Source organism: Bison bison, unplaced genomic scaffold (assembly GCF_000754665.1).
Source record: "Bison bison bison isolate TAMUID 2011002044 unplaced genomic scaffold, Bison_UMD1.0 scf7180017864341, whole genome shotgun sequence".
In the NCBI taxonomy this organism is placed as follows: domain Eukaryota; kingdom Metazoa; phylum Chordata; class Mammalia; order Artiodactyla; family Bovidae; genus Bison; species Bison bison.
The window spans coordinates 6953910-6977021 of record NW_011494913.1 but is presented as its reverse complement, the minus strand read 5'-3'; the positions used below and the strand labels follow the sequence as shown (position 1 = coordinate 6977021).

The 23112-nt window shown below is 53.8% G+C and overlaps 2 protein-coding genes across 2 annotated transcripts in view; one reads left to right on the top strand and one right to left on the bottom strand.

Annotated features, from left to right (window-relative positions):
* Nucleotides 1–23112, top strand: part of RASSF4 (Ras association (RalGDS/AF-6) domain family member 4) — a 33884-nt gene that overhangs the window by 1570 nt on the left and 9202 nt on the right. Inside the window, exons 2-6 of the mRNA XM_010854522.1 lie at nucleotides 8984–9077; nucleotides 11403–11478; nucleotides 20722–20855; nucleotides 22200–22291; nucleotides 22889–22992. Of these exons, the coding sequence (XP_010852824.1) occupies nucleotides 9016–9077; nucleotides 11403–11478; nucleotides 20722–20855; nucleotides 22200–22291; nucleotides 22889–22992 (468 nt within the window). The 5' untranslated portion in view covers nucleotides 8984–9015. The remainder of the gene's footprint in view (nucleotides 1–8983; nucleotides 9078–11402; nucleotides 11479–20721; nucleotides 20856–22199; nucleotides 22292–22888; nucleotides 22993–23112) is intronic.
* LOC104999029 (chromosome unknown open reading frame, human C10orf10) lies at nucleotides 16686–20709 on the bottom strand. The gene is made up of 2 exons (XM_010854485.1): nucleotides 17904–20709; nucleotides 16686–17371 (listed from the first exon to the last, which is right to left on the bottom strand). Exon 2 carries the CDS (start codon nucleotides 17342–17344, stop codon nucleotides 16718–16720), a length of 627 nt encoding a protein of 208 aa, XP_010852787.1. The 5' UTR covers nucleotides 17345–17371; nucleotides 17904–20709; the 3' UTR covers nucleotides 16686–16717.

Below are 23112 nucleotides of genomic sequence, written 5' to 3'. Positions count from 1 at the left end.
CTCCAGCAGGTGGCCTGGAGAATGGAGCAAAGGTCCAGAGTCCCCCTGGGTCAGGGTCAGCTGGACAATGACCCGTAACAACGGAATATGAACAGAACTCAGGCATGTGTTATAGTTCAGGTTCTATAAATGCAGAGGCTCAAAGGGGAGGCTCTGACTATGGGAGCTACAGAACACACTCTGGACTGGGCCCTGGTTTTGCGAGTGAGTTCAGCCAAATACCATGGCTCATAGACGCTCCTGCTGAGGACCGTCATCCTCTCTGAGTACCATGTTCCTGTATCAGAGCCTCACTGTCCCTCTGGAGCCCTGGACTCCCATTCAGACTTCTGCTGGGAACTTTTGTTTATCATGGGTGAAGCCCATCTTACCTGTTCCCTCATTCACCTTCACAGCAGTCAGTGATTCAACTGAGGAATCTGAAGGTCAGAGAAGGAAAGGGATTTGCCTAAGGTCACACAGCTACGGAATCCCAGTTCAGTTCAGTTCAGTCGTTCAGTCATGTTCGACTCTTTGTGACCCCATGGACCGCAGCATGCCAGGCCTCCCTGTCCATCACCAACTCCCAGAGCTTACTCAAACTGATGTCCATTGAGTCAGTGATGACATCCAACCATCTCATCCTCTGTCGTCCCCTTCTCCTCCCACCTTCAGTCATTCCCAGCATCAGGGTCTTTTCAAATGAGTCAGTTCTTCGCATCAGGTGGCCAAAGTATTGGAGTTTCAGCTTCAGCAACAGAATCCCAGAGCAGAGCTCTAAATCCAGATTCTTACAAAGGCTGGTGGTTACCCTGCCACAGAGTACACTGAAGAAAACATTTTCAAGTTGTTTTAAAGTAAATCAAAATCAAATGGGAAGCGGCTGCACTTTCCGAAGCTTCGGCAGATTTCTCACTCCTGTTAAAGGGGAACTTGCATTCGGCTCCCTCCTGTTTTTGGCTTCTGACCTCCTTCCCCAGGATGCACTGCTGAAAGAGATTTGGAGCCCCTTCCCCTTTCCTTGGGCTTCCCAGGTGGCTCAGTGGTAAAGAATATGCCCGTGGTGTTAGAGATGCAGGTTTGATCCCTAGGTTGGGAAAATCCCTGGAGGAGGAAATGGCAACCCAGTCCAGTGTTCTTGCCTGGGAAATCCCATGGACAGAGGAGCATGGTGGGCTATAATCTATGAGTTCACAAAAGAGTTGAACACAACTTTAGTGACCCAACAAGAACAACAACAGCCTTGCCTGACCTTGGAGGGTAGAAGTGAAGGTGTCATACAGCCCCATAGCTGCAGAGCTGGAAAGAGAACTAAAGACACTCTTGTCCAGCTGCCTGGCTACAATCCTGGCTAAGCTGAGGCCCAAGAGATGCAGCAGCATGCTGAAATCATCAGCCAGTGCCCGAGCAAAGCTCACACCTGCCTTCTCTCTGGGACGCCCCCTTGCCTCCTCTTTCTTATTGCGACGCATTCGGCAGAAGTTCTTAACCTGGGACCTAGGGATCCTGGGGCACATGGATAAGGGTTTACCGATCCCCTGCAATGGTATGCAGATCTCATGTGTGCATGTGTGCACACTCATGCGCACACAGGCATTTTTCTGGAGAGAGTGTGTTAAGCTTTCAAGAGACTCCAAAGGGATCCATGACCCATGGTTCTGAGCTGAACCGAGTCTTGCAGGAAGCCGCCTTCAGCAGCTGCATGCGGTACGCAGGCGTGGTGCAGTGGGTAGCGCCGGCTGGGGCGGGAGGGCGCGTCAGGGAGCAGGGGGTGGGGGCAGCAATAGAGAGCGTCAGTGCTGCCCCACAGCACTTGGCACTTAATAATCGGAGGGCCTGCCCCTCTAACCCCAGGCCAGAGGGATATTGGTCAGTGATCATTCTGAGTAGCTATTTGGCCCAAAAAGCACGGCTGCAAGGATTCCTGTTTCTATGAGTGCGTGCTCAGTCGTGTCTGACCCTTTGTGATGATATGGACTGTAGCCCACCAGGCTCCTCTGTCCATGGGATTCTCCAGGCTAGAATACTAGAGTGGGCTGCCATTTCCTGCTTCCTCCTTCAGGGGATCTTCCCTACCTAGGGATTGAATTCTCATGTCTCCTGCATTGGCAGGCAGGTTCTTAACCACTAATGCCACCGGGAAGCCCTCCTGTTTCCTTAGATTTCTTCTTCCATAGGCAAGGGGCGGGTCCAGTTTGAGGAGGAAGAGGTGTATGTAAGGACTTTGGCCAGGGAGTACGTATGTGTGAGAGGGAGCAGGAGGATTGGAAGTGCTTTCTTGCCCCAGGTTGCCATGTTTTGAAATCAAGGACAGAAACCGGATATCTGGCTGCAGGAGTCCGGGTGTAGCACCACCTCTAAGTGGGAGCTGTCAAAAAGCTTATGAGAAGGGCCAGGCTGCCTAAGTGCAGAGGGCTCGGCTCTTCAGAGGAAGGTCAATGGTGTCATGGAGGACTGGGTGTTGGGATGGTCTGAGCGAGAGAGCTGGTGGAAGGCCAAGACTTGGGGGAGGAGAGGATACAGTAAAGGTGAGCCAGGGTCAGAGGATGGACCCAGGAGAGGGTGGTGAGGCGAGGTGCCAGGGGCTCTGCAGTGGCCTCTCCTGCTCTGCCGGACTCCAGCTGGACTGCACAATGTCCCCGTGGGCTTCCCGGCCACCAGGGCTGGGGCGGGGAGGGTGTGGTCAAGCCCAGGGTGGGGTGAAGATGGAGGAGAGAGGAAGAGCCAAGATAGCAGTGTGGAAGGGGACGGGAGCTGCAGCTGCTGTGTTCCTGCTCACCACCCGCATCCCAACAGCTGGCTCTCTTGGCAAAAATCTGTTGCTTGGGAGTGGCCTGTGTCTGGCCAGACCCCCTATCAGGGGCAGCTGGTACCAGCAGGCACTACAATTTCTTCCTTGGCCAACTTCCTGCCATTTGCTGGCTAACAGGTGCTCTCGAAGGCCCATTTAAAGGTTCATTGTTTTCCCTGCCACCTTCCTGCTGGCCCTGGCTGGTGATCGAAAGTTGTAGCCTTGGGCTGCAGAACAGGGGCCTCGGGCTTCCCAGGAATGCATGGCAGTGTCCCAGCACCTGCTCTTTTCTTGAGAACCGCCTTCCTCCTTCTGGTCTGAGTAGCCTGGGCTCAGAGGCTCCCAGCCGTGCCCCTTACGCCCTGTCCCTTTTCTTTGGCTCATCGTGTCATGGTCCTTAACATATTTAAATTTCATCCTGCTTGCCCGCTCCTGTATTCTTGGCTGGAAAACTCCATGGACAGAGAAAGCTGGTAGGCTACAGTCCGTGGGGTCACAAAGAGTCAGACACAACTGAGCACCCACGCAAGGAGGAACATCAGATTCGTAATTTTATAAGACGTAAGAGCAGAGGTTACCAAGCGTTCAGATTTCACACACATCCTCAGCACATTTTAATTTGCACACTGATAACATTTTCCTTCTGCCAAGTGAGGACAATGACCATCTATTGTTGCCACAAGTTTATGAAAGAGGGGGCATTGTGGGAAGCACATCATCTTGAAATCAAAGGCTTTCCGATGCAGTGGATTTAGCCTCAGGAAAACACCACTGCATTAGCCTTCTTTTTCTGCTTCAGACCTTGGCCCATAGGAAGTGGGCTATAGTGATGGCCTGAAGAGCCATCTGCCTTCTCCCAGGATAACCGGCTCCACAACCCCAAAGAGGAAAGATGGTCCAAACCAGGCAGCTGAAAACCTCCAGTGGCCTTTGTTCCAAACGAAAGACCAGGGACAATGGGGAGGGCAGGCAGCCGGCCCACTGTCCTCACGGCCCCTCCTCACGGCTGGCAGAGCAGCTACTGAAGTGGAAAGCGAAAACAATTCCCTGCCTGTTCACTGGGACAGGTAACCATGGCTGGCTTGCTGCCCTGGGGCCCCTCCTCTGGGGACAGGGAACCTGGGCTGCAGCCTGAGTCCTTGGATTGGGAACAGAGCCTCCTCCAGCCAGGGAAGCAAGAGTGGAGCCTGATCTGTGTGCCCTGGGGCCTGGGGGAGGGGAGCCAGCCAGGACAAAGAAAGCTGGGCTCCGCAGAGCCACAGGGCTTGGCCTGCCCAGCTGCATCTCACTCTGTACTTTCAGACTGCGCCAGGGCGGCGGGCCAGCCCACCCTCTCCCCGACCGCACCCTCGACCAGAGCGGCCCATTTGTGCATTAGGCTTCCCCTGGGGTTTTATTGAAAGATAAGATCATGCTTTTTATAAAAGGTAGAAAAACATTCTATTGGAGTTCATTAAGTCCTGCCCAATGCACGAGGACAGCGAGTGTTTAAGGGGAGGTTTCAGGAACATGTTCCAAACAGAGAGACATCTCCATTGGCTTTCTTCCTGGGTCTGTGTCCCCGCTCTCTCAAGCTCTCATTCACGTTATCTATAGGGTGCCTCGTAGGTACCCGTGCAGCTCACTTGAGAACTGGACAAGACCCTGGGAATGAAACCTGTCTCAACCTCCAGTCGGGTAAATGAGGCACAAACACAGTATCGACATTTGGAGTGGAATTCTAAAGTGACCCCAGCGCTCAGGTCTGGAATGCAAGGAGATGACGGAGTGGCCAACTTGGGAGTCGCGGGATGAGACATGTAAGAATCAGAGACCATGAGAGTGGCTTCAGGCCATACGCATGATGGATGTCAGAGGACACAGCAGTTTATGGTTCTCTCAAAGAAGAGACGGTTTTTCCCTGGGGTGGAGGCTCCCGCCCTGTAAGGCTCAGGCCTCGCCCAGCAATTTGGAAGCAGCTTTGTTGCTTCCGCCAGCCTTCCTCACATCCCTCCTTCCCTTACTTGGGATGGTGTCCTCCATTCTCTTTCCCTGACACAGAAGCTGTTTACTCAACAAGCCACCTTCTCCTTTCACTTCGTTCTGTGTCATCTAGGATCCTTCTGCACTTTGCTCCTGATTCCCTCTGAGCTGCCAACCCCAGCTGGTGTCCCTCAGCTTGTTAATCGTGTCCTTTAAATAAGCAGGCTCTCTAGGGTAAAGTGTATTCCAGAAGCCCAGTGCGGAGAGCATCTCCTCTGTCATGCAGCACAGTATTATCCAGAGATGGAAGATCCCCTGGAGGAGGGCAAGGCAACCCACTCCAGTATTCATGCCTGGAGAATCTCATGGACAGAGGAGCCCTGTGGGCTACAGTCCGTGAAGGTCCCGAAGAGTCGGACATGACTTAGCAATGAGCACACACGTGGACAAAGCCATGGATGGGGCCTCCCCGCCACCCACCTCACCTTCAGCCAGAACACCCCCTTTAATCTAATCTGCATAAATATTCCATTTGAATGAAGAGTTCCACAGCTAAGAAAATTTCTAACTCAATGGAAATCAATATTCTCATTGTACAGATGGAAAAATCAAGACCCAGAGAGGAAAAAGCATGCAACTTAAGCTATATGGGTTTTTAGCAGCTCCCAGCCCAGAACACTTTAAGAAGCATCTTCTATTAATAACTAATCACTGTTTAGAAGAGAATTCTCTTAGAAGAGAATTCCACTTAGAAGTGTCCCTACTAAATAGAGCAAAATGGGCATATTCCTCGCAGGCTGTGGAGAGTGAAAGCATGAAGTGCTATAAACTGTCCTGTATCTGCAAGCTTTACATATATACGCATGTGCATGAGCGCCCAGTCGCTCAGTCGTGTCCAAGTCTTTGCAGCCCTGTGGACTGCAGCCCACCAGGCTCCTCTGCCCATGGGGTTCTCCAGGCAAGAGTACTGGAGTGGGGTGCCGTGCCCTCCTCCAGGGGGTCTTCCAAACCCAGGGATCAAACTGGGCATCTCTTGTGTCTCCTGCATCGGCAGCCTGGTTCTTTACCACTAACATGACCTGGGAAGTTAAAAATATATACACATTCATTTTTTAATTAATTTATTTATTTTAATTGGAGGCTAATTACTTTACAATACTGTAGTGGTTTTTGCCATACATTGACATGTATATTCATTTTAATTGAAGTATTTACTGCATTAGAATAAACTAGCTTATCCTGCAGTAACAAATCCCTGAAACAGAGAGGTTTATTTCTCTTCCCCCATCCACATCTGTTGTGGATTGGCAGAGGCCTCTTGTCCCCAGAGATACTCTAGGACCCAGGCTGACCATCAAGAAGCTATACTAACTGGGTTATATGGCTTTCCGGGTCACCATGGCGGGAAACAGGAGAGCTGCCGGGCCACACGCTGGCCCAGATGCGCTGGCCTGGGAGTGACACTCAGCACTTCCATTTGCAGAGCTAGTCACATGGCCCTGTGGCTGCAAGGGGCTGGGGAGCGGGAGCTATCACGCGGTCAGTCCAGGGGCAGTGATTGTCTCCACCACAGTCACCCAACTTTAAAATGAACTATAATCTGTAAAAATCCAGATTTCTGGCTTCTCATAAAACACCAGAAAAGCTGCCCCGCCGGAAGAAGAATGTGTCCCCAAGCCCCATAGACTCCACTGACCAGTGTCCCTCAGCCAAGTCACGTCCCTGGCCCCTAGAGACTTTTACGTGATTTATTCCGGCTGTGTATACACAACTCTGGGAAAGTTGACTTTGTTGGACTTCATGAGGCTTTCTGTACTCATTCAATAATTTAACAGCCATTTATGAATCTCCTGCAGCATGCAGTCTTATGATCTGTGCTGGAAACAAGCGGTGAGGCATAAACATAACATCTCTGCCATGCTAGGCTCCTGCTCTTCTGGGAGAATCAAAGCAAGAGGCAGGTTCTGTGACGGAGAGCGGGGCACAGGTGCTGGCCCAGAGAGGAGCTGATGGCTGGAGGAGGGGCCTGATCTGGGAAGGGCTTCCTGGACAGCTAAGGGCAGAGTCTAGGATGAGGATGATGCTGGATTCTGAGAGAGAATGGCCATAAAAGCCCAAAGGGAGGACAAAGCCTCGAACCCACTAGGGGACCTGAGAGCAGCTCAGGCAGCTGTGCTCCAGAGCAGGAAGTGGGGAGGAGTGAGAGAGAAGCTGGCTGCAGAGCAAGGCATGAGGGAAAAAAAGCCCCTCGGGTTATTTCTGGGTAAATCCAGCCCTTCCCATTATTAGCTTGCTTAAAACAAGACAGTCGGGTCACTGACCCAATAGGAACAGGAACAGGGTTGGCTGAGAGACTCAGCCTTGCCCCGGGCTGAAGCCAGCTTCTGTGTTGGTAGCATTTACGGAAGTACCCGGAAAGAGAAGCTGGCAGGTCAGTTTTTCCACAGGAGAGCTGAAGTGCTGAGGAACTGAAACCCTATTTTGAAATAGGCCAAGGAGAAGGCTGCTGAAGGCCCCCAGCTCCAGGGCCCCAAGGTGCGAATGCCCCATGCCCTATGGAGGCAGGGCCGGCTGCGGCCGCAGCTGGGAGTCTGCCCCATCTGCGGGCCAGTTTGCCACACTGCAGACCAAGGCAGAGGGGAGGCGTTTCGGGGATGACTCTGATGTCACTGGGAAACTCACCACCCCCAGATCATTCCCCTTCTCCATGCCCACCGTGTGTCCCCTGCCGCCAGCATCGGCGCTCAGGGCTGATGTGGCTGCAAGAAGGCTGGCTCTTCCTGTGTGTGGGAGGATCAAGCCAGCAGGATCAAGACAGTGTGCTGGGCTAGTTGGGATCAACGCCCGGGGCACAGTGCGGCGAGGTCCTCCACGCAACAGCAGTGGAGCAGGCCCTGAGCCCCACAGTAGCACTGGCATGCACACAGGTCAGGAAAATGTGGCTGAACCAGGTTTGTGTGAACAGATGTGGAGTGTTCTGGTTTTTTTTTAAGAAGCCAAAGGCGCTCCATGATGTGAAAGACATGCTGTGTGCCCTCCCAGGTCTGTGCCACCTTCCAGGGTCGCTAAACTCCTCATTCCTAGCTGCACCTTGGGAGAAGGGGGGCAGAAGCAGGATCGAGGTGAGATTGTGTGTGTGTGTGTGTGTGTGTGTGTGAGAGAGAGAGATGCTGGCTTAGAGCCCAAAGCGCAGGGGCTGTTGATAACAGAGCACTTGGCCAGAATAATGCAGAGACAGAAAAGAGTGGGAATCTATGCACAGGATGCCAACAGGATAGAGAAAGCTCTAGATTTACCCTCCATGAAAGGAACCCCGGAGAGTTTGGGAAGCTCCACAAACATTTCCAGGTTGTGAATGAGAAGAGACAGTTTCATGGATGAGGCTATGAACAGCCCTGTAGGGCAGATGTTACTTCACGCGCCAAAGAGAAAATGAAGGGTCTGAGGGTTTAAGTCACTGTCAAGATCAGTATAGAGAAGGGCTGAAAGACCAGAGTCGAGGGCTAGATGCTTGTGATCAGTGACTTTGCCGTCGACTCGCCGGGAATCTTAGGTGAAGCACGTAACTTCTGTCCCTGTTTCCCCATCCGTGAAATGAGTATTCGACCGTCCTTACCTCGTTATAGTACTGTCAGGAATAAATAATTCATAGAATACTCTCAACGGCCTCCGGCATGTAGTGACCATGGTACCAATTAGCCTGTCACTAAGAGGGCTGGCCCAGGGGTGCTGACCCCAAAGGCAGCAATGGGGCAACCACCCCGGGACCCTTGGGCATGGGCAAGAAAGGCTCAGGGCGACTTAGAACCCCGGGACCCTTGGGCATGGGCAAGAAAGGCTCAGGGCGACTTAGAACCCCGGGACCCTTGGGCACGGGCAAGAAAGGCTCAGGGCGACTTAGAGGTCTGAGGGAGCAGCGGAGGTGGAAGACATCATTCAAGGTGCCCTTAAAAGGAAGAGGATATAGCCTGAAACACTTAGGAGAGTGATCTGATTCCTAGGGGTTGTGAAGAGGTTTGGGACAGGGGCTGAGCGGTAGTTCCGACCTTGCCCTGCCCGGGCTGGCGCATGTGGGCGCAGGGTCCCATTAAGTCCTCGGGGTCTGACACTTCAGCCACTCCGTGCCTGGGCGTGCGGGATGCGGTGCAGTAGGAGTAAGTGGTCTCAGGCCTCTACAGCAAAGCTCTGGCCCCACACTGGCTGTTGCTCCTCCTGGCTTACCCGTCTGTGGGCCCTTCCTTGTCTACCTAGCAGGTAACTTCCAAGTCTGCAGACAAGAGAAGATGAAGGAAGATTGCCCCCCCAGCTCTCACGTGCCCATCAGCGACAGCAAGTCCATTCTGAAGTAAGTCATTTGTGTGCAGAGAGAGGCCTCCATGCCCACCCTCCCCACGGCCACGCCCCTGCCGGGGGCGGCCTTGGTGGGAAAGGATTCTGGGCACTTTTAATAAGTATGATGGTGGGCCTGCCCCAGGGACACTGATGGGGGTGCTTCTTCCTGAAGTCTTTCTCTTTGGAGATCAAGGATCAAGGTATGCATTTGACCCCCACCTCCCTAGGGCCCAGGAAGGCAGGAAAGTGTGACTGCCTATTGTGACTCTGCAGAGATGACATTTAATTTATTTAAAAACTAGAGCAACCCTAAACTCATATTGTGTTAAACAGTTCATGGAAAGAACCCTCAAAACTGGTGTTGAGTTTTTATTGAAAAAGTATATTTTATTGACATTATGATTTAATTCTGCTTCTTTTTATTTTATTTACTCCCCGTCTGTCTCATGATAAAAAAAAGAAAAACTGGGAAACTTTCCCAAGTTCACTGCTGAACTAAAGAAAAAATCTTTTTTTTTCTTTTCATTTTATCTTATTTCTTATTTCGAGTCCTGAGTCCAAATATTTTCTAAATTTAGTCAGCTCCTGTCTGTTGTCCTGAAGGCAAACCAAGTCTCCTTAAAATGCATCAGCTTTTACTGAGGACCTGGCTCCTAGGATCCTCCTTCCGGAGACCCTGAAAAAAGCAGTGCTGCCTACAAGATCGTTTCCTGATTTATATTTGATAATAAGAACAATGAACAATACTAAATATTTTGAAAAAGTCATAATAGTAACCCTAATGTGATGAATTCTAAGTCGCTTCAGTTAGAGATCAAACCCCCATCTCTTACGTCTCCTGCAATGACAGGCGGGTTCTTCACCACTCACGCCACCTGGGAAGCCCTATTATGTGTAATGCATATATATACACATATATCCTATTAATTATGTGCTATAAATATATTCTAACAAAATTGTATTCCGTGTTCACACACTTAGAAGCACACTGGACATGCAGTATTGAATCCTGCATTGTTAATACCACTACGTTGTAAAACCTCGCCAGTTCCCATCATCCCAGGTCACACAGGGCTGCACACCAGAGCAGCAGAGCGTGTTTTGCTCATCCAGGCCCTAGATTGCTTGCGTGAAAGCACAGCCCGAGAGGTTCTAGAGCCTCTCTTTCCGGCGGGGAGCCCCCAGCCACAGTGGCTGCTAAGCACGTAGCCTGTGGCTGAAAGGGTGTACTGAATATAAAAGGAGCTCCAAGTGGCAAACATTTCTTACAAAATAAAACAATGAACAAAGTCTCGTTATTTAATAGATTACATGATAATATTTTTGATAATAATTTCCCCTATTTTATTTTCCTTGGTAACATGACTTCTGTGGTGATTTAGTCCCTAAGTCATGTCCAGCTCTTTTGCAACCCCATGGACTGTAGCCCACCAGACTCCTCTGTCCATGGGATTTCCCAGGCAAGAATACTGGAGTGGGGTGCCATTTCCTTCTCTAATGGGTCTCCCCCAGCCAGGAATTGAACCCGGGTCTCCTGCGCATCTCCTGCATGCAGGCAGGCAGGCAGATTCTTTACCACCTGACCACCAGGGAAGCCCGATCCTGGGCTACTGGGCCATTTGAAATCATGTGTGTGGCCTTCATGTCTTGTCTATTGGACCGCACTGCCTGCAGAGCCCAGCTTGGGGGCCGCAAACTGGAGTCATTTTCTCTCTGCCACACCTCGGCCAAGGCACAAGCCGTGGCTTTCCCTTTATTCTGGGGAGAAAGCGTTTGGATACAGTAGCCTTCCTGGGGCCTTCAGGATCTGACCCTCGCAGCTGTCACTCTCATCCCTTGACCACATCCAGAAAGTCAGGAGGAAGAAGAGACAGACATCTGTGCTGGTACTCCCACAGCAGCCACCCCAGACCCTTACAGGAAGTCATATGGGGGGAAAAAGCGAGCTTTTAAAAAGCCAATTATCCAAGCCCAAGTGATTTATTCTGAGGAGGTGACTCAGAAGTAAAGTGTAGAGAGATTGTCAGGAACTCTTATCTATAACAGTGAAATTGTGCAAACACCCTTAAAGTACAGCAGTGTGACCTGGGCCCCTCTGTGAGTTTTGCTTCCTTCTCGGCCCCACCTCAGGCTTTCCAGGAGTGCTGGCATGTGAAATTCCCTAGAAGATTAAAAGACATGTGTCTGATGGCAAAGTCTAGCCTCTCAATGGAATATATATTGTTGGCAAAGCATGTTCCCCATTTTATAAATGAGGAAACTGAGGCCACCAAAGCCAAATGCTTTATCTAAGGCCCGGCCACATCCCAAGATCACATGTGTGTCTTTTCCTTTTCAGGTCAGAGCTCTTAAGCCTGCTGAAAACCTACAACTGCTACCACGAGGGCAAGAGCTCCCAGCTGAGGCGCAGGGAGGTGAGGCCGCTTCTCTCCTTTTCCACAGGTCACCATTCATCCTGGCTGGCCAAAAAGACTTCGGCCAGTCTTTTTTGGAGCTGTTAACCAAGGGTCATTCTTTATACCTGTGAACCAAGTGAAGGGATGTTCCCTTCACTTTAAGTGTCCAGTAAGGATAACGGATTGTCAGGTCTCCCATTCTCTGAGTTGGGGACAAAATTATCTCCTTTGAGGTCCCTGCAAGGGATCCTGAGGGTCGGACCATCCCCAAGAGAGTGCAGAGCCGATGGGTTTCAAAATGTGGGTCTTCTCCTTCCTCCTGGGACTTTTGTCTCAGTGAAGGTCAGGATTCTGGGGTTTGAAATCTTTGAGATTTCACCCAGCCCAGTCCTTCCTCTGCCCATCCTTCATCACAGGGCCCTGGTTTGCCCAAGTTCACAGCAATCCAGGAGTAAAGGCAGAGCCTCTCTGCTTTTCAACCAAGAGGAGAGCCTTGCAGCAGAGGAGGGCTCCCCAAACGATGCTCACAGGGCCGGGCAGGTCCAAACGTGCAGAGCAGGGTGGGCGTGGTGACAGAGGACATCATCAGCCCACTGGCAGGCCACCGCTGCCTGTCAGATCCAGCCCAGGGTAGCCGCGTGGAGTTCTGGGATTGGGACACCCAAACTCTTCCTGATTTTTCAAAAGAAGCTAGATATCCGGAATTTCATGTGGAATTTCCAAACCTCAAAACACTATGTGAGCTAAACAAAGCACGTCTGTAAGCCGAACATAGCCCATGGGCACCAGCTGAACTCCAGGGAGTGACCAGCATCCCAAGGCTCAGGGAGCCGCTCACCAGGCAGATTAAGTAGAGGTGGTCTTAACCACCATCCAGAACTTCCAGATCTTTCACAGGGGAGCCCTGGTCGGGATAGTGGGACATTTGAAAAAGCCAAATGGGAAGTCTTATCGTGATCATGGTTAAGCTTTATTTTGGGGGTTACCACGGCTGAGATCCCCTAGACAAGGAAATGGCAACCCATTCCAGTATTCATGCCTGAAAAATGCCATGGACAGAGGAGCTACATGGCGGGCGGAAGTCCATACAGTCACAAAGAGCTGGACATGACAGACAGACTGAATACAGGGTTGAGATCGTGTTGGCTCTTGGACTTTCTGCAGCCCATCAGTGTCTGAGAAGGGCCAGCAGACGCTTCCCACCCTCCTTTTCTCAGGCCTGCTGAATCAGAAACTCTTTCACCCTCCCAGCTGTTTTGACAACTCCTCCAGGGAATTCTGGTGATGGCCAAGTTTGAGAACAGCTAATTTAAGAGCTTGATCTTGGCACTTGGGATTCCCCAGGACATTCCCCTCTTTAGGAACAGCTGAGTGGGAAGAGGGACTGGGAAGCCCCAGCCCTGTTTGTGTGATGGGACAGTCCCCGTGGAGGAGTAGAGGACCTTGCATCAGGAAGAGAAGCCCCTGGGGTTCCCCAGAGGCAGGAAGTTAACATCCCACAGGCAGGGATTTTCATTTTTCTAACCCTAAAGCAGGTGGGGGGGGGTCTGCCTTGATCTCCTTGGAGCTGGAAAGTACTTTTCATGAAACTTCTGAAGCTTTAACCATCCAGGTATGCCAGCCTGAGGGAGTGTATGTCTTTGGAGGTGACCGCCACCATCGAGACAGGTCACTGGCTTGGGAGGCAGGGAGTTCTAATACTGAAATGCATGACTGGTTCCTGGATCACCACGTCTCAGAGTGACTCACCCACACCCAGTGTCGGGGCCTCTGCAGTTCCCCAGATCGCTCACCTGGGACCTTCTGGGCCTCAGGGACTCGCTGTCCTCATAACTTGCTACAGGGCCACCTGAGATTGGCCTCTCCTGGCCCTGCAGGCCCCAAGGGCAGGACAGACAGGAGGAGCTTGGCCTCAACTCTATTCATTGTAGTCCTAGAACTTGATGAGGGAGGAGGGGTATTTTCCAACAAAGAAACCGAGACTTTTAAATGAGTCTCTGGTCCATGATGACATTGAAGTAAGTCAGAGATGCTGGTGTGGCTCCAAGACCTGAGCAGAGAAGTGTATGATACAGTGAGAGCAGGGTCAGCATTAAGCTCTGGAGACCTTTGGAGGTCTCTGTTGGGGATGACTCACCAGAGCTTAGAGACTCAGAGGGTTGTTCATTACCTTTGATCCCCAGGCTCGACCCCCAAGCTAAGCACGGGGTGCTCAGCATCAGGTACCTCCCCACCCCTATGGTCACCAGGCCTGCCATGGAGCAACCTCAGCCTGGCTACTGCAGTTGGGGCACCTTCTCTTCCACTGTCTCATCCGCAGTCCCTTGAACTTAGAGAGATGAAAGTTGTCAATGGGCAGGGGCCACACCTGGAGCAAGCGTTTCCCCATGAACTTTCCCCCAGCTTCTAAAGGGCTAGGAGCAAAGGATTCCCAGCGCAGTAGGCTGAAGCACTAGCTTCCTTCTTTGAAAACCTTGCCTTTCGGATAGGATAATTCTGCTTGTTTTACAATGAAAAGTGGGAATAACCAGGAGCAATCTGAGTCTTTTGGAAAAATAGCAAAGCATTTTAACCAGGCTGGTTGGTTCCTGTAGAGAATAATGGACCACCAGGAAATGCCAGTGGGCAGCTACATCACTGCTGACATTATGAGCTAGAGGCCTTAGGTCCCTGGGGTCACTGGGTGTGGTGTGCAGCCAACTTCCAAAGCCAGCCTCCCACCTTGCCCAGCGCTCAGCTCTAAATGGATGCAGTGCTCCCCCTGGTGGCCTGAGTGCATATCACACCCAGTGTGGGACCTCAGCCCCTGAGCTACTGCATCCTGCTTAAGGGAAGGACCTTCCTCCACCAGGGATCCCCTTCCCCCTTACAATGATCCCCCTTCCTCTACGGCCTGAAGGCCGGAATGACAGGGGTTGACAGACCACCGGCCCCTGGTGAGTACTAGGCCCGTGTTCCCTGGGAGTTTCTGAGTGCTCCAGGCTGCCTGTCCAGGTGGGAGGGGCACTCGGGTCCCTTCCCTGTCTCAGTGCTGGGTGGGAGAAGAATAAGACTGCTCACTAGGGCCTCACCAGGAGCACTTTCTGTTAGGCTTGGAGCTCCTGTCCTCAGGAGCTTGGGACGCTGCTGGAGACCACTCCCCCCAGAACTTTTCTGTTTTCTTTTTGGGGGGTACCTTCTGAAGGTGCCATTAGCTTCTTTTACATCCAGGAAATAGACAGAGAAGTCCAGAGCCCAGGGCTCTCCGGGGCCCTGTCTGATCTCCCGAAATGCAGCAGTGTCATTTCTGAGCTGGTGGGATTAGCAGCGTCATCCTCATTTCTGCCGCTTCGCTGTAAGGCTGGCCCAGTGAGCCCAGCACATCCCTTCACCAGCCACACACCCCCCAGTAGGTCAGCCCTACTCATCACCTCCTAAGGAAGTTCCAACCAATGCCTGTTCCACACATATTTGCTGCAGAAGGTCAGGGACCCAGAGGTGTGAGCCAGCCAGAGGCACGGCAGGTCGTGACCGCTGGGAATTTGTATATAGTGTGTTCATAAATCCATCTCTGAGTTCACTTGTACTGTTTCCCCAGTCACTGTAGAATGTGAAGGATGGGCCTTGCTGTCCCCACTTTACAGATCAGGAAACTAACCACTTGTCTGAAACGTTTTCTTTTAAAATTTTAAATTATTATCATTCTAATCATTTTTTCTTAATGTATGGTTTACATTCTGCCTCCTCAGAGAACATACATTAAAGAGGACTGATGAGCGCCATAAACGTCCAAAGCGATTTCTGTAAATATTTTAAAGTTGAAGGAAAGAAAGGGCGAAAGAGAGGCAGGGAGGGAGGCAGGGAGGGAGAGTAATTTGCTGGTCCGCAGAGCAAGGAGGTAGGGGAAACTGAAGCGGGCCTCGAGCCCACCTGTGGTCCCAGCTCTGTCATTTGCCTGTCCGTCCTTCCCACCCTGACGAGGGCAGCCACCTCTGGCCTGGCCCAGGAGAACCCAGCAGCAGGCCTCGGGCCTGAGTCTTCTGATTGCTCTGATGCCCAACCTCCTCCCCGAGGAAGGCAGTCTGCCCCCTCCCTGTTCCTCATGCTCACCCCCTTGCTTGCCAGACGCCTCTGGGAACTGAGGTTTGCCAGGCTGTGGGGACCCAGGGCTGGGGGGGGGGGCACCCATGGACATGTGGAATGAGGCTGTGGTCCCTGGACCCTGCCGTTCACCCCACGGATGAGAGGCCCTGGGTGAGGCGGTGGGGGGTGGGAACGAGTGGGGACAGAACCGTGTGGTCTGGCGTGCGGTGCCCTGCAGGCTGGCCGGGGCAGCTTCTGTCTTGGCCATCAGCGTGGGGGAATGCTCCTGGGGCCACAGCAGGACTTGCACGGAGGGACCCCTGAGGTTCCCTGGGAAGCCCCAGGGACAGACCGCTGAAGCACAGCAGCTGCGTTGGTTGAGCCCCTCTGTTTGCTCATGGTCCCCGTGGGGGGACTTGGGAGTGTCCAAGGCTAGGCTGTGAAACCATTGAGGGCCAAGACTTTGATTTCTCCTCTCCCCCAACCTTCCTTGTTTCCCCACCTGTGAGACCACCAGAGAGGCAGCAGCTGCTCCACATGTGGGCTCGTAACCTGCGCCCCTGAATGCGTGCGGGTTTTAGCACAACCTAGGAGGCAAGTTTCATTAATCACAGGTTACCCAGGAGAAAACTGAGGAACAGACATGTTAAATAACTTGCCAAAGGTGATAAGCCAGTTAGGAGAGCCACAAGTGGGATAGGCTGTTTTTCAAAGAAGGGGTCTCACTGCTGCTGCTGCTGCTGCTGCTGCTAAGTCGCTTCAGTCGTGTCCGACTCTGTGCGACCCCATAGACGGCAGCCCAGCAGGCTCCCCCGTCCCTGGGATTCTCCAGGCAAGAACACTGGAGTGGGTTGCCATTTCCTTCTCCAATGCATGAAAGTGAAAAGTGAAAGTGAAGTCGCTCCGTCGTGTCCGACTCTTCGTGACCCCATGGACTGCAGCCTTCCAGGCTCCCCTGTCCCTGGGACTCTCCAGGCAGGAGCACTGGAGGGGGCGCCGTCGCCTTCTCCTAGGGGTCTCGCTACGACTTGCCAAAGCAGAGAGCCCCTGCAGAGAGGCGGTTCCCTCCCAGAGACCTGCCAGGGGCAGTGCCCAGCTGGGTTGCGGGCGGGAGTGGGGCGGTTGGATAGGAAGAGGAGGTGTGGAGGAAATGCAGACCTGTGTGCTATTTACAGAAGGCTTTATTGGGGAGGCGTCAGAGTTCATGGATCACCGGGAGGTGCAGAGAGAGAGTTCTGAGGATGCTGCTGTGGCCAGGGCTTGTGGGCGAGGCCGCATCCTGTCCAGGTTGCCCAGAAGCCTGGGAGCACTGGTGCCAGTCCCTCGACGTTCTCTGCAGAGAGTGTCCTGGAGCCTTGGCATCACTCAGCCTCCCTCGGGGGGTCTCTGGCGCCTTGCCACTGTCCGTCTGTCTGCGAGAAGCCCAGGGATCAGCAGAGGGTCCAGTCCTCCTTGGCACATCCCTTTTACTTGGCTGCTTCTCCTGAGACTCCCCAAAGAGCCAGTCCAGGGGGTCCACAGTGCCAGTCCTGGGCAGGGAGGGCTGCTGGCCAGTGAAGCGAGTGGTGATGTCCTGTAGAGACCCAGTGGGGCAGCTCTTTGCACAGGAATGGGCTAGCCGGGGGGGTCTGCTGGTTCGCACCCTGGCTGCAGCCTCATCCAGCACTGAGGTGGGCTGTGCCAACTGACAAATGGACCTCACGTAGTCATCCAGGCTGGGGGAGGCGGGCGGTTCCTCTCCAGCCCCTCCGGGTAGCATCTCCTCCGAGGTCTCCCGAATTGTGGGCAGGAGGGCCACAGAAAGCAAAAGCCGGGACCTCATGGCTGCCGGTGACAGGGAGGCAGCAGCCTGTTGGTTGACAGAGGGCTTGGGTGAGAGACTGCTGGCCATCCTGACACCCCTCTCCTGTCCCCTCCCCTGTCTGAGGTCGCCTGGGTGAATCAGAAGCCTGAGAGCAGTTTAAAGTCTGCAGATCCAAGACCAGGCTCGAACTCCTGGGCTCTTTCTGCCAACATCCCTTAAGGCCCTATCATTACTGTGGGTCCTTGTGGGACTGGAGTCCGAGGAAACCTGGGTTCAAAACCAGACAGCCGTTCCCGACCCAGGGTTCTTTGGCAAAGTCACCTCTCCAAGCCTCCACTTCTCCGTAAAATAGGGTTATAAATACACCTCTCCAGGGTGCTGGGAAAACATATGGCACGTTCCCCTCGGGGAAACGCCTCTGAATATAAAGCCTCCGCAGCTGTCGCCTCCGCTGTTAGCCGCATCCTGGTCGCTAGCCCGCAGTGAGCAGGGCACGTCCCAGGCTGAGAACTGCCCTCAGACATACCCAACGCGTTTTTGTTTTACCTCAAGCCAGAGAGCAGTAGCCCTCCCTTACCTGTAGCTGAGGAAGTCTGGGGGTAGCAGGGGAGATGCACGAGCAGGGAAGTCCTCAGGAAGCGCCCAGGAAACTCAGGGCCAAGGGCCCAGGGTCGAGGAGTTGGAGCCGGTGTCCGGAGCCAGATTCTGCGAGAGGGACAAGGAGGACGACGCTCCGGGCCTCTGTCCAGAGCGAAAGCCTCCCTGAGCTGTCTGGCAAGCCTGGGGCCTGGCCGCTGCTTTTATAAACCTTTCCACCGGCAATCAATTACTGTCACACGGGGCCAAAAATAGCAGCGCTCAGGAAGCTCTCAGAGGAAAACAGCTTGGCGGGCGGGGTCTGGCCCAGCCGCCAGCTCGGAGCAAGTGTTTGCGCCCGTGGGAGGTTCTGGGAATGTTTACTGCACGGGGCAGGGGTCGGGTAGCCTCAGCTCCTGGCCATCTCAGGGCACCGGGAGGGCCAGGGCCTCCACTGGACCTCCACAGCGGCCCCAGTCTCCACCATCTCCACCTGGAAGCGTTCTTTGGTACACCTTACACCAGCACCCCGACACCCCACGTCACTCTGGCCCACTGCTGGCCCTGGCTGAGCTCCAGGCCTGCACCCACAGGGACCCCGTCAGACACAGCAATGTGGAACTCAGCCTGGAGATGGCCGAGGCCGGGCTTCCCTGGGCTTGCTGAGCCTTGGGCTATGCCCACCTTCCTCTGGGACCGGGGGCAGTCTGCGGGGTCCTGGTCTTGCTGCTTCACAGATGAGGAGCTGTCGGATGAGAGCAGGCTTGTGTATTTGTTCCTGACTGTCTAACCAGCACTCTGCAGCAGTGACTATTCTAGGTACAGAGAGCGTGGCAATGAGCGAGGCATCATGTCCTTCACCCAAAATGCGGTTCAGGTCTTGGCTTTCAGACTCGGCTTCAGACACCACTGTCAGATGTTGACACATTGCTGGAGAGAGCCTCCGCTCACCGGGAACAGCTCATGTCCACCTGCAGACATGTTTATCCATAGATACCCGCCCCACAGCGGACTCTGGGTGGAGGAACATGGAAAAAACCATAGCCACAGACCAGCTGATGCTCTGGGGCAAGGCTGGGGCGGGGTCTGTGAAGCTGGACATGCTGAGGCCAGGCCTTCAAAGACAGTTCTGGGGACCCCACTGTGAAGAAAGATGCAGGGGCTTGGTCTGGGGAAGTGAGGGGCTGGGGCAGAGCTGCTGCCTCTGAGGTCAGGGCTGAGCCGCGCTGGGGACCAGCTGCCTCGTGTGGCTCATATCTGATGTCCCTGCGCAGACAGCAGGGGTGCCCCCAGCCTGAGCTCCCCTTCCCTGGATGGAGGGAATGCCCTCCCGGCCTGCAGCTTTCTCTGATCTTATCAGAGGAAACCCACAGCAGAGGAGGGGACCTCCTTCACCTCCCACTTTGGGTTTTCTCACTGTCCTCACGGGACCTCTAACTCCCTGAATCCATAGTCTTTGCTTCCAGGGACATAAGTCACCTCTCTGTGCAGTGTCAGTGGTTGTCAGCGGCTCTGGCTGTTTCTGTTGCTGTCACTTGTTTTTAGCAAATGGTGCAAGGCTATTCCAGAAAGTTATGTGTATTTTTGATAACCTTGAACAGAAGAGAACTATTTTCTTTGTGGATGGCAGGGTGTTTTTAAACTGTTACTAACTACCATGAGATCAGTACTGCAGGACAGCCCTATAAGCGTTGCCAGGGATGTGAGACTCCCACAGGGTCTCTGTTCTTACAGTTTTCAGTGCCAACAAGGAGAAAGAAATGGTGTTGATGAATCTATAACAGAATGATGCTTGAGAGAGCACTGGGAGAATGATGTTTTAAGTTCATTGCCAAAAGACCAGTATCAGAGCAGACTAGGAGCATGTAGCTGGGGAGACCTGACTCGGCTGAAGGGTGAGGCTGAGAAGGTTCCTGGCAGGTGCTCTGAGGGTACAGACAAAGCAGCCTGGCCAGGAGCACGTGTGGGCTTGATTAGCTTGGCACAAGGAAGTTGGAGGTGGTTGTGTGCAGACAGAAGCCTGAAATAGGTCAAGAAACAGAATCAAGGACCCACGGGGAGCAAGTGGGAGCTGGCTGAGAGTGCTTCTGGAGGACTCTGTTGGTTAGGACCTCAGGGTTTGGCAGCAGATGAGTGGCTGTGCCATCTGCAGACCTTGGAGAATTAGGGCTGGTCAGGATCGCCGGCTGGGAGCTGTTGCAGATACTCTGAGTGTGTGTGCCAGTAGTGGGGCACAGGACTGGCCATACCCCAGGTGGTGAGGAAGGCAAGACTGGCCTTCAGGAAAGAGGCCAGCTTGGAAATCGGGGGTGGGGACCATGCTGGTCCTGCTCAGCCCTAGTGGGCATGGGATCCAGTGCCCTTGGCACATTCCCAGTAGGAGCATGTGACTGTGGGCCCCCTGAGCAGGCGCAGCGCCGCACGGAGAGCTGCCCCGTGTCGCACCGGTGTCTGCACAGCTGTGCTTCCCTGGAACGTGTTTCCTTGCCACTGTGTGGACGTGCCTGCCGGACGGCAGCTGCATTCCTGTGGGACACCTGACTCAGCGCCCTGCCCCAGCCCCTGCTCCTGAGTGGTGGAAGGGCACGCCTCAGGCTTCCTCTCCAGCCCGGGCCTCGTGCCTTAGAGCACAGAGAAATTCGTGGGCCTTCCCCTAGAGGAAGACGGGACCCTAGGGATGAGAGGCTGCACCTGGGGGCCTGAGTGCACAGGGGGGTCCCGTGGGCGGGGGCTGACGTCTGAGGGGGGTGTGAAGGTGGTCAGTGACCCCTGAGTGCGGCTGCTCTGAGAGGAGAGGCTGAGCGTGTGGGTCCCCACAGGAAGAAGGGGCTCTGATCATCGAGGGGCTCCTCAACATTTCCTGGGGACTGAAGCGGCCCATCCGGCTCCAGATACAGGATGACAGGGAGCGCGTGCACCTCTCCTGGACACCCGGACAGTCCAGCTGCCATTCGTGAGTGTCCCGCTGGGTGGGGCGGGGCCCGGTGGTCTCCACGACAACCTAAAGCTACTGCTTGGAGTGTGCGGGGCCAGGAGGTTGATCTCTGTCTCTGAGTGAAAGCCCCATTTCTGTTTGGGGCAGGAGGTGGGAGGGTAACCCACCCTCAACCTGGTCAGTCACCCCTTGACTGCCTCAGCCCAGGACCTCAGCTGCCAACCTGAAGCCTCACCCCCAAGTGGTCCTTCTCCATGACAACCAAGTCACCCCCGACCCCCTCCAGGCTGCCCTCACCTCCACTTGTGCTTCTCAGACGTTCCTCGTCTGTAAGAGAAAGAGGCCTCTGTCTGCAAGCCAAGCCTCTCAGCCTGTTCTGTCCTGAAACACACAGGTTTAGCCTCCAACGGTTCTGCTTTTATTTCAATATCAGAATTTATTTTTACAAGTTTATCAGAATTTATTTATATCAGATTTATTTGAATATATTAAGAATGTTTTGATGGGATAAAATGGTTTTCTACCTGTCTTAACAGACGTTTGCCTGTTTCCACTTCACACCCAAAGACGGGCAGCAAGCTGCTGAGTTTTGCTTGCTTCCACACATAATAAATCCTTCTAAGAGTCGGAAATTCAAAACGTTTTCCCCTTCAAAAATGCAAGTAAAGTTGCTGCTCTCGTGGCCCTCTGCACGCCGATGCCCCTGGCTCATCTCCAGGTGTCCCTATTCACTCATACTGGATTTGGGCCTTAGAGCTTCGAGTTTGGATGGGCTCCTTAGAAAGGAGGGTAAAAGTGGTCACACGAGCCACCTCAGACAAGGCCCCTCGGAGGCCCCTCGGTGCCGGCCTGGCTCCTCTGTCTCCTCCTCCCAGGCTCCTTTCCCGGCATGGCTACTTCCCATTACACCCATCCCTCCTCCAGTCCAGCGCTGGCTGCCCTGGCTTGGAGTCCACCTTTCACAGAGGCCTGGAGGTTAGCCCCCTCGAGGGTGCTGCTGCCCTCCTCCCCCGGGCCAGAAGGCAGCCCAGAGAGCCCACTTGGCACACAGCCACAGAAGCCAACCGCCTCGGCCTGGTGCCCAGCATGGGTCTGTGTGTGTCCCTCTGTCCGTACCCTAGGACTTAGAACAGGCCACGCAGGTCTGCAGGGCAGACTCCCTCTCCTTCCAGCAGACACTGGCAACCTTTTGCTCTTGTTTTTATCTTTTACGTTGACAATGTGTGAAATCCTGGCCTCAACTCGGCCTGTCCTGCTTCTGGCCTGTGTCTGGCCCACAGAGGCAGCCAGCTTCCTTTTCTTTGATCTGAACTACCCTTCTCTGCCAGCAGCCCTCTCAGCACCATGACTGTCTCTTTTCAGGAAGGAGCCACCTGTTCAAGATGGCAGAGTCACTGCCCAGGAACCCAGTTCTCAGGCTGGGCCCCAGGAGGAGAGTTCCAGAGACAGATCAGGTTGGTGGGGGCTCAAGAAGCCCGCGACCCAGTCCCACTCATCTGGGGTGGTGGGGGGGCTGGCTCATGACCGCCATCTCTGGAGATCAGCTTTGTGGAGTAGCAAAGAGTGGCTTTGTTTGCCTTCAAGAGCGTGTGCGCTAAGCTGTTTTGGTCGTGTTCAACTCTTTGCGACCCCATGGAATGTAGCCCACCGGGCTCCTCTGTCCATAGAATTCTCCAAGCAAGAATACTGGAGTGGGTTGCCATTCCCTTCTCCAGGGGATCTTCCTGACCCAGGGCTGAAACCCACATCTCCTGCAATTCCTGCACTGCAGGCAGATTCTTTACCAATGAGCCACCAGGGAAGCCCAGCCCCTGCTAAATCTCTCTTCAGACCAAGGTATTCTTATTGACTCCTCACCCAAGGACAAGGAAGCGGAGGCTTCCAGAGGTGATATGGTTGTCTGAATCCCTGCAACGTGCTGCCTTCTGAAAAGGAGAACATCTGCAGAGAACACGGCTCTCACCTGGCCCTGCAGGCCTCTGGGATCTCTCCCCCACCTGCCAGGATCCGTGCCTGGGTGTCTGTCCTCTCTGCACCTCCTCTTGACTCAGTGAAGGGCTTGTCCCAGAGGACAGGGCTGGGGCTGTCAGAGTCCTGCTCTGGGTCCCTGGAGTTGGAGGTCCAGAGGCTATGGCCGTGTGGCATGGTGACACAGGTTATCTTGTCTGGGGGTCACCTTTTCTGTCTGCAAAGTGGGTATCACACTGGCTGGACCCCAGCCTCCATCACAGGGACAGTGCTCACACTGCCGTCTCCCGCAGCCCAGGGCGCCAGG

Excerpts from the sequence above, each read along its gene's own strand:
- LOC104999029 (XM_010854485.1), bottom strand. The coding sequence starts at position 17,344 with ATGAGGTCCCGGCTTTTGCTTTCTGTGGCCCTCCTGCCCACAATTCGG.